Raw genomic sequence first — 16,531 nt, forward strand, 5'->3', positions numbered from 1 at the left:
CGATTTATTGTCATTTACTTAATGTTTTATTTATGAAAGTAAATAAATAAATAATAGTGATGAAAATTTCTTGAAAAAACAGTAGAAAATTTATTAATCTTCTTATGTAATTGAATCAATTGGTGTCTGATGTAGCCGATGAATCGTCAGCGTGACTTTGATCATTGTTGCTATCTGTTGATGAGCTATCGTCTTTTCTTTTTAATTCTCTCTTACGCAGCTTCGCAAACTGAAACTCCTCGACTGGAACTATATATACAATCACGGACATTAATCTTTAACTATCCGTGTTTTACTTTTTTTATAACTCTAACAATTTGATAGTTAAAGATTAATATCCGCGATTGTACACGTACACATATATACTTAATATTTAGTGCAAATTATTATCTATGTACAGTATACTTATATCATAGTAAATTAAGTATGCACATGTATATTATAAAATTAATAGTTGTATTTTTTCTTTTAATTTTTTGTAATTTCACTATAAATTTTATATCTAAATTTTTTATCAACAATAAATATTAGAATAAATTACATGCTTTGAATAGTTGTAAGCGCGTTTAAAATCGAAGTACAATTTTCTATTATTTACAGTATTAAATCATTATAATTAATTATTAATTAGTAATATCTTTGAGCATAAAAATATAATTAAAACACAAACATCCATCATCTAGTAAAAATTGATATCTTTTTTGTGTTATTAAAAAGATTCAAATAAAGCACATTTTTAATAGACTATTTTATAAAGCCAACATGAAAACACATAACATTTATTTTACTTATAAATTAAAAAATAAATCCCAAAAATTGACTATTATAAAAATAATAAATAATATTAAATGGCTTATTTGTAATACTGATAAAATTATTGAAACTAAATTTAACGTTTAATTATATAATTATCTTAAATTCAAATAGTTTTATTGAAGATAGTTAATAATCATTAATCTTATATAAGCACCCTCAGACACACATACACATACTCGCGCATACATACAAGACTATTTAAGATCGTGTTGATTACCATCAGAATCTGGGTCCTGATCTTTTTCAGTTGCTGAAGATGAAACAATTACTGGAGGAATAATTTCTGGTTCTAATGGTTTTGGTCCTTCATGAACATCTTCAACTAACACTTCCTCAGCCAAACTACTCCTTACAGCTTCTATATTATGATATAAATACAATTTTTCATTAATTTACAAATTATCTAACAATTCATAAATATGACACTGAAGTTGACAGATATAAAAATGTTTTTAGATATTTATAGCAATTAAATTATTATAAAAAAATTAAATTAAAAAGTTTCACATGCAAAAATTAATAACAATTACAAGTGAAAATTTTTAGAAACATTTTTTTGTATAGTAATTGATTTATTAAAAAAATTTTTAAAATTAACAGCTGACTGCTAACTTCAGTATTATTCATAAATTTATAAAAATACAAACCATTAAATGCTTGTGGATACTGCTGATTTAACTTATTTTTGACGACTCTAATTTTTTTAAATATATAATCTAAATCTTTCTTCATTTCAGTCAACAAAGCTGTGTGTTTTTTAAACTCAGCTCCAGTAGATTTAAGACGGCTAATAGACAATTGATTACAATTGGTAAGCATTTCATTAGTTTTTTCAAATCTTTGTAACCTGGAAAAAAAAAACAAAGCAATAATTATTATTATTATTATTATTATTATTATTATTATTACTGTCATAACATAATCAATACAATACATATTTAAGTAATTATTATAATTATGATATAATTTATAAAAACTAATTCTAAAATGTTCACTTAAATTTATAAAACCTATAAAAATTTACTTTAATTTATAAAAAAAAAAAAATTTATAAAATTGCTCACTATTAATGAAATACTCTGTACTTTACATGACATTCAATTTAGCTGTCATTTCACAATTTTTTAATTTTCTTTAACAAATACATTATAGCAAAAAAAAATTATTAAAAAAATGGACTTGTAGAAATTTTAATAAATTAAAAATGCAATTTTTTTGTTAAAGAAAATAAAAAAATTGTCAAGTGACAGCTAACTTTAATGTCATGTACTTTATGGCCCTTAGGAAACACTTGTTCTCGGGTCGATTGAATTAAATAAATAAATAAACAAAAAATAAAATAATTACATTTGTTTTTGAGCTCTTATCATAGATTCAACATCTTGTTGGTCGACAAGCCCGGCAAGTCCTTGAATAAACACTTCAGGCGCAGTGTAATTAGTGAAACATTCAAAGCTCCCAACATCAGATTCAGGAGTTCCTTGTGCCATCGTTTTTAATTATTATATTTAAAATTTTAATCTATTACAATTAAAATAATTAACTGGATAATCACAATGAATGACATACACTACGATACTGACTTAATCATCCCTTATTTTTTAAATCTTGATTAATAGCGAAGTAGTTTTTTATGTAAACAAAGATTATTTTTATAAGTACCATGTGATGAATATTTTAATCATTGTTTCTTCTTTAATCTAATAAAATTTGAGTAACTAATCAACTAATCCACCATATATCACCCACTGAATCCTCCAGCTGGTATTTTTTCCCCTCTTGGTCGATGTTTGTTCCAGCTGATCTACTTTCTGACTGTGAGTAGTTAGCGTTAGTGTAAGAAAACGGTAACGCTCTCTGTTTGAAATGTCTTGTACTAAACATAACCGCTACACATATATTTATATAATTTTCTAATATGATAATTAAAATCTAAAATAAACTACAACGTGATTTGTAAATATGATGACTGTAATGAAAAATAAAAGAAAGGCCAGTTGTGAATGTTATTTTTATACATTTTTAGTACAATTTAATTATTTATTTAGAAGTTTATTTTTTTATCAATAATTTAGAAATAGTGTTGACGTTACCATTCAATAATACAATTAATAAATATTCAAATTGGAATTAAATAAATAACACGTTTTAATTGCAATAATATACATATATATTTACACGATGTTGTAAAGATTTTAAAGATATAATAGTGTTACGTGAACATAATTTTTCTAGCTTTTCTTAGTAGGTAAGTATATTTTCTTATAATTTATTTTATTAATTTTTTTAATGCCTTAAAACAAAATTTATTATTATTTATTTATTTTATTCTTTTCAGATATTTTGATAATGGCTTATTATAATTTATCAAAGAGACTGAATAAATTGTACATTGTCAAATTATGTGTTCCAAAGGAGAAACCACTAAGTATTTGTAGAAAATACACAAATAAAGTACTTAAAAATGACAGTCATGCTGATGACAATAGTCCACGAGAGGTATTAAAGAAGAAAATAGCTAACAATGAATTAATTCAAGATGATTATCAAATAAAAATTGTTGAAAGTTTACAAAGAGTTTACGAAGATCTGAAAGGCTATAAACCTTCTAAAGCTTCATCGTTTTTAAGTAAATGGCTCAAAAGTAGTAATGCTAATAAACCACCGAAAGGACTGTATATTTATGGTGCTGTAGGCGGTGGTAAAACAATGTTAATGGATCTTTTCTACAATTGTTGTCAAGTAAATACTTTTATATATTTTTTTTAAGTATTTTTAGAATTTATGATTACAATTTATTTATAGTAATTCGCGTTACTAATGCAAAAAGGGTGTATAAAATATTTTTTTTCTCTAATTAATTTGGAAATGTAAAAAGGTAAAAATCTGGTTAACAAAGGTGAAGAAAAAACTTTCGATGTACACTCTTTGGGCTTTAAGAAAAAAATTTTTAAGTATTTAAATAAATAGTCAAAATAGCTTCTAAGGACCTCACAAAACATCGAGATCTCATGAAAAATTGAATTTTGGAAATTGAGATGAAAGTATCTGTTCGAGTGTTAAATGAATCGTCGCAACTTTAAAAATTCATTGAAAGAAAATAGTGAATTTGAAAAATATAAGATTTAGAACTCGGACTGGCAATCGAACCCAGATCCTCATGAGTACGCGTTAGATTTATATGATGTTCTATAATCACACTGAAGTTGACAGACAATAGAAATTTTTTCAGAATTTTATAACAATCAAATTATTACTAAAAAAATTTAATGAAAAAATTGCACATGTGACAATTAAAAAAAATTATTAGTGAAAATTTTTGATGCATTTTTTTTTAATGTAATTGATTTGTTACAAAATTAGAAAAAATTGACGGCTGTCAGCTAACTTCAGTATCATTGTTATATAATACAAATTGTGTAAGTCACTATGTATACTCATTAATTGGATAATTATTAAAAGATTAGACTACACTGATAAAAATAAAAAATTTAACTTGGCTCAAGAGCAAGAATCTTGAACCAAGAACGCCATTTTGAAGAAAATGAATTTCTGGAAGCAAAAAGAAAAATTCTTAAACCAAGAAAATTTTCTTGACTCAAGAATATTTCCTCTTGACTCAAGAACTTTTTCTCTTGGCTCAAGAAATTCATTTTATTCAAAATGGTGTTCTTGGTTCAAGATTCTTGCTCTTGAGTCAAATTAAATTTTTTATCAGCGTATTTTAATCTCTAGTAATGTGATTAACAGTTTTTTAACTCAATTCATGCAAGGCAATATGAATTTAACTGTTATGTAATTTATAGAACAATCAAAAGATGCTGAGAAACAGTATGAAATATTTTTTCTTGTCACTTATAATCTTAAATTTAATTTAGCTTATCTAAATACATATTTATCATTGTATTGGAGTAGCTTTCATGAGAAAGTTTCGAGTCAAAGGCTTGTAAAGCAATCTGATAATTAGATAGTTCCGCTAAAGTCTTGTAACTTTCAATTGGAAAATCATTAACAAATTCTTCTGCCCATTTTTCAAGATTGTGGTCGTTATTTGTTGACAATATATCGCCTTTAAACAAAAGCGGACCTTTAATTTTTTGGTTATGCGAAGAGCCGTCTAAATTTTCGTAAATCAGCGCCTTGAATTAAAGAAAAATTTATTTTTGGTTCATAAAATAATTTTGAGTTGTGATACAATGGATACGTACTTGAAACAAGCAATTTCCTTTTTCAGTGCGAGCGACATAGTGTGTTTCGTTGCCTAACTTGTGACGCAGAACGACATTTTTACTGTCGAAAATGCGGACTTTATCAATATCATTTTTGTCCAAATTAATGACGTAGACCGAGGGAATGATTAATTTAGTTCTTTTCAATCCAGAACAAATTTTAACCTTCAGACACTTGTACCTGTTATTCAAGTACTTTGGATCAACACCGTAGTTTCTTCGCTTTGCAACTTCGTTGACAATATCAAATTTGTAAAAAGGTTCCGTAAAATAATCTGAATGCACTCCATAAGGAGCGATTCCAAGTTCAACTGGATCATCTTCATTGAATTTATCACAGTTAGTGAAATTGGAAGCCGTAAATTGCGGAATATCGTGGTCGGGTACTTCTACTAAAATATTATCGGCTTTAATCAATGAAGTCAAACTCTTCAAACTATTTACATTGATCACATCTCCTGGCACAATGTCAGACAAAAATTTATTCTTAATAAGCAACAGCGGCGGTATTGTTTCATGCAGATCAGGTAAAGTTTTTAGGTCAAGTTCAATGACGCTTTTTTCCGAAATAAATTTGAATCTATTATAAAATTGTTTCTGATTCCAAGAACCGTAATTGATAAAGCGTTTTTTTAAATAAATTAGCGTAATTATTGATCTGATTTTCATGCTCGCGATTTCCAGTGGTGATTTTGATTCGACTGGAGTATCTAACAGACTTCATAAAATTTTCGGTGTCAAAATATGTTGTAAGATTTTAACCACACAATTCAGCCAGATTGGCGTAAACCTGAAACAAAAGTGAGTTTTTTACTAAATTATTGCTTCAACTTTATTGTTTCAACTATCCGCCTGTGGAAGGATCTACCAACTGAAGTTGTAAATTCTCAGAGTCTAGAAATCTTTAAAAACAAAATGTTTAATTATTTGCTAAAATCTGAACTGAAAGATCATTAAGTTCTCATCATCTTTTAAAAATTTCTCTCAAGCTGTGATGGTTATGACAAATTAAATCTCAAACGTATCAGACTGTTTATGTATGTCGTCACATTAATCAAATTGCTCTGTCTCAAATTATATATTGAACTTTATTTGCTCATTAAAAATTTTTAAAAATTTAAATAGTTCTTATGTGATACTATGTTACTATGTTATTATGTTATATAAAAAATTTTTTGTATACACCTTGCTATTTGGCATTTGCCTTGGCATATTTTTCTCAAATAAATAAATAAAAAAAAAAAAAAAAATTATTATTATTATTTTTTTTTTTTAAATACTAACTTGCAGAAAACATCTTCCAATAGTAATTGACGAGACGTAGTGAGTTTCATTTTGTTGTCGAAGTCGTAGTACACCCGTTCTATCCAACAATAGTCTATAATTTATGTGAACGTTGAGCATTGTCAAATCGTTTTGATTGAGCCCCTCATTAAGTAACTTTTGGCTCTTTACAACCTGACATACTTTAACAATTCCGTAAGAATACCTACTCCGGATGTAGTAAGGACTAATGTCAAATAAATTGTCCTGATTTGTTAAGTTTAAAATTTTTGATAAATCGAATTTTCTGTCATCAACGTTAACTGATGGATAATAGTACGATGCTAATGATTCAAAAGGTATACACATTTTCTTTTCAATAGTAATTTTTTCAACTCCCGCTAATTTATTAGTTTCAAAAATATGTAAAGAATTGTTATCATGACCATTAAATAGGTCACTATATGTTTCAGTAGACTCAGGTTTCAAATCATTTATATTAATTGTGTCACCGACAGATAAATCAACCATTTTCTTTTTTAGAGCGACAATGTTTGTTGCAAAAAGAGCAATAATGATAATTGATAATATTTTATTTTTTATCTCATACTTCACAGAGAAGCTTTTTTATTTTACAACTGAAATGTAGCTTACAAAAATACAAGTGAAATGAAGATTTTATAGTTACAGCTGAAGGATATACTACCGATTGTACTTATGAGTACCTGCAATTTCATTGGTTAGAAAAAAAAACCTCCTTTATTCTGAATTTTATACTTTAGACTGGATTATTTTTAATAAATTTATAAGTTAACGGGAGCATTAACTCTATTTCGAAATTTATTTTTTTTCAATTTATTGTAAATGTATAAATAAATACTGGGAAAATACTAAAATTTTATTGTTCAAGCAATTAAATTATGATAATAAATTAATTTTATATTTATGCTACAACTGCGTAACTTATTGTTCTTAAAAAAGTGAACAAATACTGATAACTTGTTTGAAATTGTTAATTTTTACTTCATAAATTTCAACGGAAGTAATAATTTAAAACCTATTTTTGTATGAGCCATTGAGAGAAATAATTTATAAAAACATGATTTCAAGCAACTGTAACATCCAGATATTATAAAATGACATCTGATTAATTAAAAAATTTATCTTAATATCTTGATCAACACTGAAAGAAACAATTACTTTAAAAAAAATTAACATTTTTGTCACAAGAAATTAACCTGTTGAAAATTTTCAACAATTTTATTTTTTAGCTGAAGAAATCAAAATTTTTTTTTAAAGTAACTTTTGTGTTAAATAATTTTCTAGATTTGGGAAAAACGATTTTGGATGAAAATTTTGAAGTAGTCTGTGTAAAATTCTTATTTTTCAAATAAAATAAACTTTTTCGAACAAAGAAGTCACTTTAAGAAAAATTGTGATTTCTTCAGCTAAAACATAAAATTGTTGAAAATTTCCAACAAATTAATTTCTTGCGACAAAATTGTTTATTTTTTTTTAAAGTAATTGTTTCTTTCCGTTTTAATCTGGATGCAAAGATATAATTTATGAGATGTCTATTCCCGCAGCACAAGTATTAATTTTTACTCAAAAATAGCAAAATGATTTTTCGCAAAAAAATATATCAAAACAATCAATAATGCAATAATTCTGCGTGGGGATATAGCGATGTGTGCAGAATATGCATTTAAAATTTTATAAGGATCGATTCAGAAATTTTTTGAACAAGCAGTTCAGAAACGCTCTGGTATACCTACCAGTTGAGATAAATAAAAGCGCTCATGTAGCATTCAACGTACGAAAAAATGTAGTTAGAATGCTCTTAAATCTTTCTAAAATTTTGTTATAATATTTTTGAATATATCCCTACTAATATTATAAATGTGAATGTAAGTTTGTTTGTTACGCTTTCACGCGAAAACTATTTAAGTAATTATCATAAAACTTTGTGCACACATCCTTGGAGGTATTAGAAGTAACATAAGATACTTTTTATTTAAAAAAAAAAATTATTTTTTACGAAAGACAATAAAATTGTTTGTTAAAAAATTAGAATCACATTGATTCAGTTCTATTGGAATGTAATGATCTTAAATATTTATTTAAAGGCTTCAATGCGAGTAAAAGCTAGTCTACTTTACAAAAATGAAAAAAAAAATTCCAAATTTTGTACACAGGAAGAAAGAAAGTCTTGAGTCAAGTGTAAATTTTCTTAAATCAAGAAAATTTTAAGGAAGATTAAAAATTTCTTGAATGAAGTTAAATTTTTTCAAGCCAAGAAAATTTCGTCTTGCTCCAAAATAACCTCGGTCTTCCTTATAACTTTCTTGATTCAAGAAATTATTTTTTTTCTGTGTAAGTGCCAAAGTAGAATAACCCCTTAAATTGGTTTTTTACGACTTCCATACGACCATTTTTAATAAAACGACAGTCATTACCGAGAAATTATAAATTTTACTTCGATATCTTTGAATGAATTTTCACAAAATACAAAAAAATTGGGATGTATTAGTGTTTTCAGTTTGATTTCGATTGATTTTGAGTTTGATTTTCATTTCATCGACATTTTGAGGTCCTTAGAAGCTATTTTTACTATTTTTTCATGTACGCCCTTTTAGCTATAAAACTTTTTTTTCTTAAAGCCAAAAAAGTGTATCTCGAAAAAAAAATTTTCAGATTTATACAAAAAAGTATTCCTAAGAATTTATGTAAAAATATTCCTAAGAATTACACCCTTTTAATACTAGTAACACGAATTATTCATTTTTATCACTATAGATAGAAAATAAACAAAGAGTTCACTTCAATTCATTTATGTTGGATGTACACGCAAAAATTCATCAAGTTAAACAAACAATAAAGAGAGATGCCAGTGAAACGAAACTCAAACCATTTGATCCTATACCTCCAGTTGCTCAAATGATTACTGAAAAAACTTGGCTGCTCTGCTTTGACGAGTTTCAAGTATTTATTTATTTAACTTTTTTTTTATTCTTAATTTTATTAGCTAATCATTTATAGATGAATTTTAATTTTTCCAGGTCACTGATGTAGCTGATGCTATGATTTTAAAACGCCTTTTCACTCAGCTTTTTACTAATGGAGTAGTCGTTGTGGCAACGAGTAATAGATCACCAGATAATTTGTATAAAAATGGATTACAAAGAAGTAATTTTATACCGTTCATTCAAGTACTTAAAGATCATTGTGCCATTGAAACTCTAGAGTCAGGAATAGACTACAGATTAAAATTGGGCTCAGGCAAAGATACCAAATATTTTATTAGTGGTCAGGATCCAGAAGACGCTGTAGATACGATCTTCAAATACTTGTGTTCAATGGAAAACGACACTGTTAGGCCGAAAACTTTATCATTTAAAGGTCGCAATGTGACATTTAAAAAAACTTGTGGGCAAATTATCGATTCAACATTCGAAGAATTATGTGATAGAGTAAGTTTTATAATTAATTACTAATAAATTTAATAAAAGTCACTATGTATGTGTCTTTAGCACTGTTGACTGTACGTTTACTTAAGGGGATAGCCACAGTGAAATTTAAAAGAAAAAAATTTTTTTATTAAGAGCCGGTCCCTATGATTGGGTAACCGGAGTTTATATACCGGAGTATATCCTTGGACAAAATATCCTTGTCAAAACATTCTTAAGACAAAATATCCTCAGGATAAAATATCTTTTGTTAGAATATCTGTGGACAAAATATCTTAAAATTCATTAAAAAGAAGTTTAAAAACCAAAATATTATAATGTCAAAAAGATACACAAAAACCCTGTTAAAAGGGCGCAACATGTTTATCTGCGTTTCATTAAAATTTCATTAAAATATTTTTAATTGTTTTGTTGGTGGTAGGGTACCGTGGTAGGGTAAATTTTTTTGGTGCTCCACAAAAATGCTTATAACTTTGTAACAACATGCTATTTTTTAACAAAAATTTAAGAGAATAATCTTCAATGTATACTCTAGAAAACAAAAAAAATCCGATCCCTAAATTCTTTTATTATCCCAGTCCAAAAAATTCCCGAAAATCACCTATTTTTTCAATCCTCACAGTGGCTATCCCCCTTACGTTAAGAAAGAATTTCTATAATTAGATACTAATTTTTTAATTTATTAAAAAAAAAACAGCCTTTAGGAGCAAGTGATTACCTTGAAATATCTCAAGCATTCCATACAGTCATTATAAGAGACGTCCCTTTACTTAATTTACGACTTAAGTCACAAGCAAGAAGATTTATTACGTTGATCGATACTTTGTATGATAATAAGGTAAATAATATTGTTGAGTATTTTATTTATATTTTTATTTATTCATTTATTTATTTATTATGAAAAGTAATTTAGCAGATAATTGATAATTTTAATAATTTTTTTAACAAATAAATTATGGCAAAAAAAATTTATAAAAAAAATTGACGTTTAGAAATTTTAAAAAACTACAAATGCAATTTTTTAAAAATAATTTTTTGGAGCAAATTTATTTGTTAAAAAAAATTAAAAAATTGTCAAGTGACAGCCTAACTTCAATGTCATTTATTTATTTATTTTGTGATAGCAATGTTCATAAAGTTATTTTTTTATTTAATACCAAAATTTATTTTTGTTCAATTGTGAATAGATAAGAGTTGTGATATCGGCAGCAGCTGCTCCTAATAAATTATTTGTACCTGAAGGTGATTCCGAATACACCGATGAGAAACGAATGCTCATGGATGATTTAGCAATATCTCATGGCTCTGATAACCATAAATCAAATATTTTTACTGGAGAAGAAGAATTATTTGCATTCGATCGTACCGTATCACGGCTTTGTGAAATGCAAACGAAAGAATACTGGGAACAGTGGGAACAGTACAAATAACAATAATAGATAATAGAAATATTTATCAAAATGAAGTTAGCCGCCATTTTAAAATTTTTAGAAATTTTTTATTCAAAAAAATTTCAATTAAATAATTAAAAAAAAATTTTCACCTGTAAAAAACTTGAAAAACTATAAGTGCAATTTTTTAGAAATATCTTTTTAGTGGTAATTTAATTAATAAAAAAAAATCAAAAGTTTTTAGACGTCTGCTAACTTCAGTGCCATAAATATTTAACTATAGTGAAATATAATTAAAACTTAAATAATAAAAATTGACAAGTAATGAAAGTAATAACTTATAATCGTATGTACATACGCATATATTGTGATTTGTTATGTTTAAATTTAGTACCTCGAATAAACAACTAGGGACCTCTAGTCAATTGAGCTTAATGCAAAATCCGTGTTATTAAAAAAAAAAAAAAAAAAAAAAAAACAATTGTACTTGAAAGGTTTTATAGGTTAAATGTGTTTGTAAATAATATTTATTTACGATAATAAAAATCTAAAATACATATATTTTAATCGCACAAAATATACTTTTATTTTTAAACTGTAAATTCAAGTTGATATTATTGATGACGTATTTGGGATAGCTGACGTTTATTAGCAGTTTTATTTTTATTTTAAAAGTAAAATTATTCATAATGACGGCTCAATCGAAAATACTCATAATGTTAGGCCTAAATAATGAAAAAAATATTGATTTAATATTTATCAATAATAAAGTCAAGGAGATATCAAAAGAAGTTAGTGTTATGGCTGATGAAGATAAACTTTTTTGGCTGCGGAAAGCTCTTACTTTCATTGATCTAACATCTTTAAATGAAACCGATACACTGGAAACTATCCAAGCTCTATGTCTCAAAGTATAATATTTTAATTTTTATTTTATTTATCAATCTGACAGCAATTTTTTTTTTTTTTAATTAATTATAAATATTTTTTTAGGCAATTAAACCATTTGATACACACGATAAGTTGCATCCAGCAGCTGTTTGTATTTACAGTGAAAGAGTTCAAGATGCTATGGATTGTTTGGAGAATCATGATGCTCGATACATTTCCGTAGCTACTGGTTTGTAAAATTGGTTCCACGATAATTAATCCTCCGACAAAATATCCCCGACAATTGATACCAAACAGACAGAATTTATTAAAAAAAAAAACTATAAATAACAAAGATAAACACACACATAACATTAAAATTACACGAGTAAAAAAAATATTAATATTTTTAAAGTGGGGAGCTAAAATAATAAGTAACAACAAATTACGGCAAAAAAATTATAAATTTATTTAATCATTATTATCAATCACTTTATACCAAAAACATATGACAACAATTACAACATAGGATAATAATAAATATATCATACTAGGGTGTGCCAAAATGTAACTTCCGTGAAGAACCTTTTAAAATTCGAATTTTGAGTACCGCTTCTAATAGCAGCTGTGTTTAGGCATTTCCTTAAATATTTCGGGGTGAAAGGATTTATTTGATTTACATAGAATTTTTAACAAGATATTCAATTGGGCACTTCCGGCCAAATTTTGAATTTTCAGCGGAAATTTCCAAACTAAGCTTCTGTTAAAAAATTCTATGAAAATCGAATTTATCGTCTCACCCCAAAATATCTCATGAAACCTCCAAACACAGCTTCTGTTAAAAGCGGAACTCAAAATTCCAATTTTAAAAGGTTCTTCACGGAAGTTATATTTTGGCACACCCTAATATCACACTAATAGCTAATTACAATACTTATTACGTAAAATTATCACATTTGCAATAATATAATACTAATTATTAAATATAAGTGTCGAACCGAACATGAATACTTCAATGTCAGAATGTGTTTATTCGATATTAGACCAATACAAACGCGGGTAATCGTGTTGCGCCCCTTTAACATGGTTTTTATGTGTGTTTATTCAATATTAGACCATCACAAACGCTTTTAACCGTGTTGTACTCTTTAATAATTTTTTTTTTAATTTTCAAAAACTATAACGAATTCGAAGGATAACTTGTCGGGGATATTTTTTTTGTGAATATTTTATTCAGGGATATTTTTTCGTAAAATTTATGTCTACCAATTGTAATTAATTATTATTTGTAAACAAATAATTTATTTTACAGTTTCCGGTGATTTTCCATCGGGTAAATTACCATTCAATGTACGGTTGCATCAAGTTGTTGATGCAGCAAAACTTGAAGCTGATGAAATTGATGTAGTTATTGATAGATCACTAGTAATGACCCACGATTGGGATGAATTACTGAAGCAGTTATCAAAGATGAGAGAAGCATGTGGAAATAAAATTATGAAAATAATTCTATCTGTTGGCGATCTTCCAAGTTTAAATCATGTTTACAAAGCATCCATGGTAGCAATGGCTGCTGGAAGTAATTTCATTAAAACGTCTACAGGTAAAGAGGCAGTTAATGCAACTTTACCAGCTGGAATAGTTATGTGTGAAGCTATTAAGGAATATAAAAAATTAACCGGCGAAAAAGTAATTATTACATTCAATATAAAATAATAAATTTAATTTTTCAAGAAACTTATAGAAATTATCTTTTTGAAGGTCGGAATCAAACCAGCTGGTGGAATAAAAACGGCTATTCAGGCACTCGAATGGATAATACTCATCAAAAAAGAATTAGGGGAAGAATGGTTGAATAAAGAATCATTCAGAATTGGAGCTTCAAGTTTGCTTGATGATATTGTCGAAACAATTCATGAATTATCATCTAAACAGTAGATTTATACATATATATTTATATTAATATTGATGAAGATTTATCCAAAATTTTATATTATTGATCATTTTTATGTAATGAACTATCTTTTATTTTTATATAATTTTACACAAATAATAATGTACTATTAAATATAAAATTGATAATTTCTTGTTGAAAAACTTTTTTAGACTTGCTAATATTTTCTTGGGTATTTACTTTGATAACGCTATCATGCAATATCAGTAAATAGTCATTTTTAGGTAATAAAAGAAAGTGAAAACATAAAAAATTTTTTTCTCTAAACTAAAAATTTTTTTCGACAGAAAAAAAAGAATAAAATTTTTATTATACGCCCTTATGGTTCCCGGGTTGCATGAGAGCTCAAAATTTTTCTACGCCCTTATGGTATTTGTAACGCGATACAAAATATCTCCGTAATACGTTTGGAAACCTACTTTTTTTTTGTTTTAATCGAAAGCTTATTTTTTCAATCAAATTCGCTAAAAATAAAATTTTTTTTAAACCGTTAATTCTATTAAATTCTTAACTAAGTACCCGGCTGTTGGAATCTCCATTTACCTACATGTAAAAATTACAATTTTCAAACCTAATTATTGGATTAAATATCCCGGAAACCTAGTTTTGTTTAGTTTTTTCGGAAAATTAATTTAGCAGATATTTTATAGTTTTTAGAATTTTTTTAACAAATAAATTATGGCAAAAATAAAATTGGCATGAAATTTTAAAAAATGAAGAAATCCTATTTTTTTAAAAAAATTTTTTGGAAGAAATTTGTTTGTTAAAAAATTAAAAATAAATCAAGTGACTGCTAACTTTAATATGTCATTAGTTTTTTTTATTAATTATTGAGGTACGTAGATTAAATTTACAAATTTTCAGGAAGTTTTAAAAATTTAATTACTTCGCCTGGATCTCCTTAAGGGGTTAGGGGTAGTCAGAATTTTCAAAAAATCGATTTTTTTTTGCATTTTCTTAAAGTATAATATTTTAAAAATATTGTGTGAAAATTTGAAGTGAATCCGACAAATTCTTTTCGAGTTATTTAACAATGACCCAAGGACACTCGGGTGCTACGTGGCATTCGAGAGCAGGTAGCTAGAAACAGCTGCAAGCAACCGACCTTTCGGGTTTCATTGTCATGAATATCTCCCCATTTTAATGTATGTATAATTATATATATATATAAATCCTTCTACATATATTCACAATTTGTAGGTAGTACAAGAACTGAAAAATAATTTTTGGTTGCCAGTATACCTGTAGTCGTTGCACTGATCAGTCGATAGTTTTGTGATAAATTATTTCTCAAGTGAATTAAATTATTAACCATGGGACGTGATTCTAGAAAGGTTTCAAGAGAACTTCGGAGTTCTGAAAAAATTAATAAGTCGCGTTCAGTCAAAAGAAAGAATGTTTTTAATCCGAAAACAGCCGAACGTGATGAAAGTATTCAGAGTACATCTTCTAAAAAATTAAAACAAAACACTGAAGATGATGTACCTAAAGACAGCAGTACTGAATTTCGAATAATAAATTTTATTCAGGTATTCACTGCAATTTCTGCTCTTATAAAATGTAAAAAATGTGATGGAAATGTAGTGTTTCAAACAGCAAGTACACGTGGGCTGGGATTCAAAATTGTAGTTGCATGTAATAACTGTGGAAATGAATATATTCCTTCCTGTTCTTTCGTTGGGCATTCTTATGAAATAAACAGACGTTTCATTTTTGTAATGAGAATACTAGGAATAGGATACGAAGGATTGTGCAAGTTTTGCGGCCTGATGGACATGCCGTCTTTTCTAGATAAATCTACGCATACAATTTTACTGAAATAGATTTTGAATTGTAGTAAAACCGCCGCAGAAACCTTCATGACGAAAGCTGTGAATGAAGAAAAGCAAGCAATGCCAACAACTGAAAATGAAGATATAAATCATCTAACTGTATCGGGAGATGGAACCTGGCAAAAACGGGGATATACATCGTCATTTGGAGTTTCTTCTATAATTGGCTATTTTACTGGAAAGATTCTTGACATAAACATTAAAAGTGCATATTGTAAGCTATGTGAGTATTAGAAAAAAAAACCAAATACTGTTGAGTTCCAGGAATGGTATCAATCGCATGAAGATGTGTTCTGCTAATCATAAAGGGTCTTCTGGGAAAATGGAGGTGGATGCGATGGTCGAAATATTTTCGTATTCTGAAACTAAATATGGAGTTAAGTATGCCAACTATATTGGTGATGGTGACTCCAAGACCTATTCAGGAATTATAAAATCAGATCAGAATAATAATGAAAGCTTTAACCAACTAGTATGGAAAATATGCCCAAAAACGGTAAATACTAGTTATACTATCGTACAAATAGCTGCATACGTTGCTATGTGTATATTTAATGAGGGTATAAATTCATTATTAGTCTTGATGAATACACTAGGACTTAATTGTGGGCCTAATTCTCATCGGTATGCAGAAAGAATGGATGCTGCACGTATAAAAGTAGCAGATAAGCGCGCTAATGATAACACCCGAGAAGGTCGATTGCAACGT

At 27.2% G+C, this 16,531-nt stretch overlaps 3 protein-coding genes across 5 annotated transcripts; 2 read left to right on the top strand and 1 right to left on the bottom strand.

Moving 5' to 3' along the window:
* Positions 1–3: 3 nt before the first annotated feature.
* LOC141529572 (kxDL motif-containing protein CG10681) lies at positions 4–2,615 on the bottom strand. 3 transcript variants are annotated; one of them, XM_074246182.1, is made up of 5 exons: positions 2,479–2,615; positions 2,164–2,337; positions 1,464–1,663; positions 1,034–1,174; positions 4–249 (listed from the first exon to the last, which is right to left on the bottom strand). In XM_074246182.1, the coding sequence occupies exons 2-5, from the start codon at positions 2,304–2,306 to the stop codon at positions 116–118; spliced, it is 618 nt and encodes a 205-aa protein (XP_074102283.1). In that variant the 5' UTR covers positions 2,307–2,337; positions 2,479–2,615; the 3' UTR covers positions 4–115. The 3 variants fall into 3 exon arrangements, with proteins under 3 accessions (XP_074102283.1, XP_074102282.1, XP_074102280.1); XM_074246181.1 differs by having other exon boundaries at positions 2,400–2,606; XM_074246179.1 differs by having other exon boundaries at positions 2,164–2,605.
* A 169-nt stretch (positions 2,616–2,784) lies between these two features.
* Positions 2,785–11,733, top strand: LOC141529570 (putative ATPase N2B). Its single transcript, XM_074246177.1, has 6 exons — positions 2,785–3,064; positions 3,155–3,558; positions 9,105–9,290; positions 9,368–9,778; positions 10,473–10,613; positions 10,963–11,733. The coding sequence occupies exons 2-6, from the start codon at positions 3,166–3,168 to the stop codon at positions 11,203–11,205; spliced, it is 1,374 nt and encodes a 457-aa protein (XP_074102278.1). The 5' UTR covers positions 2,785–3,064; positions 3,155–3,165; the 3' UTR covers positions 11,206–11,733.
* A 117-nt stretch (positions 11,734–11,850) lies between these two features.
* Positions 11,851–14,112, top strand: Dera (deoxyribose-phosphate aldolase). Its single transcript, XM_074246178.1, has 4 exons — positions 11,851–12,077; positions 12,160–12,286; positions 13,349–13,725; positions 13,798–14,112. Exons 1-4 carry the CDS (start codon positions 11,856–11,858, stop codon positions 13,972–13,974), a joined length of 903 nt encoding a protein of 300 aa, XP_074102279.1. The 5' UTR covers positions 11,851–11,855; the 3' UTR covers positions 13,975–14,112.
* The last annotated feature ends 2,419 nt before the right edge of the window (positions 14,113–16,531 follow it).

This window comes from Cotesia typhae, unplaced genomic scaffold (assembly GCF_013202065.1).
Source record: "Cotesia typhae breed Kobodo isofemale line unplaced genomic scaffold, CoteBio_Ctyphae contig_48, whole genome shotgun sequence".
NCBI classification, from domain to species: domain Eukaryota; kingdom Metazoa; phylum Arthropoda; class Insecta; order Hymenoptera; family Braconidae; genus Cotesia; species Cotesia typhae.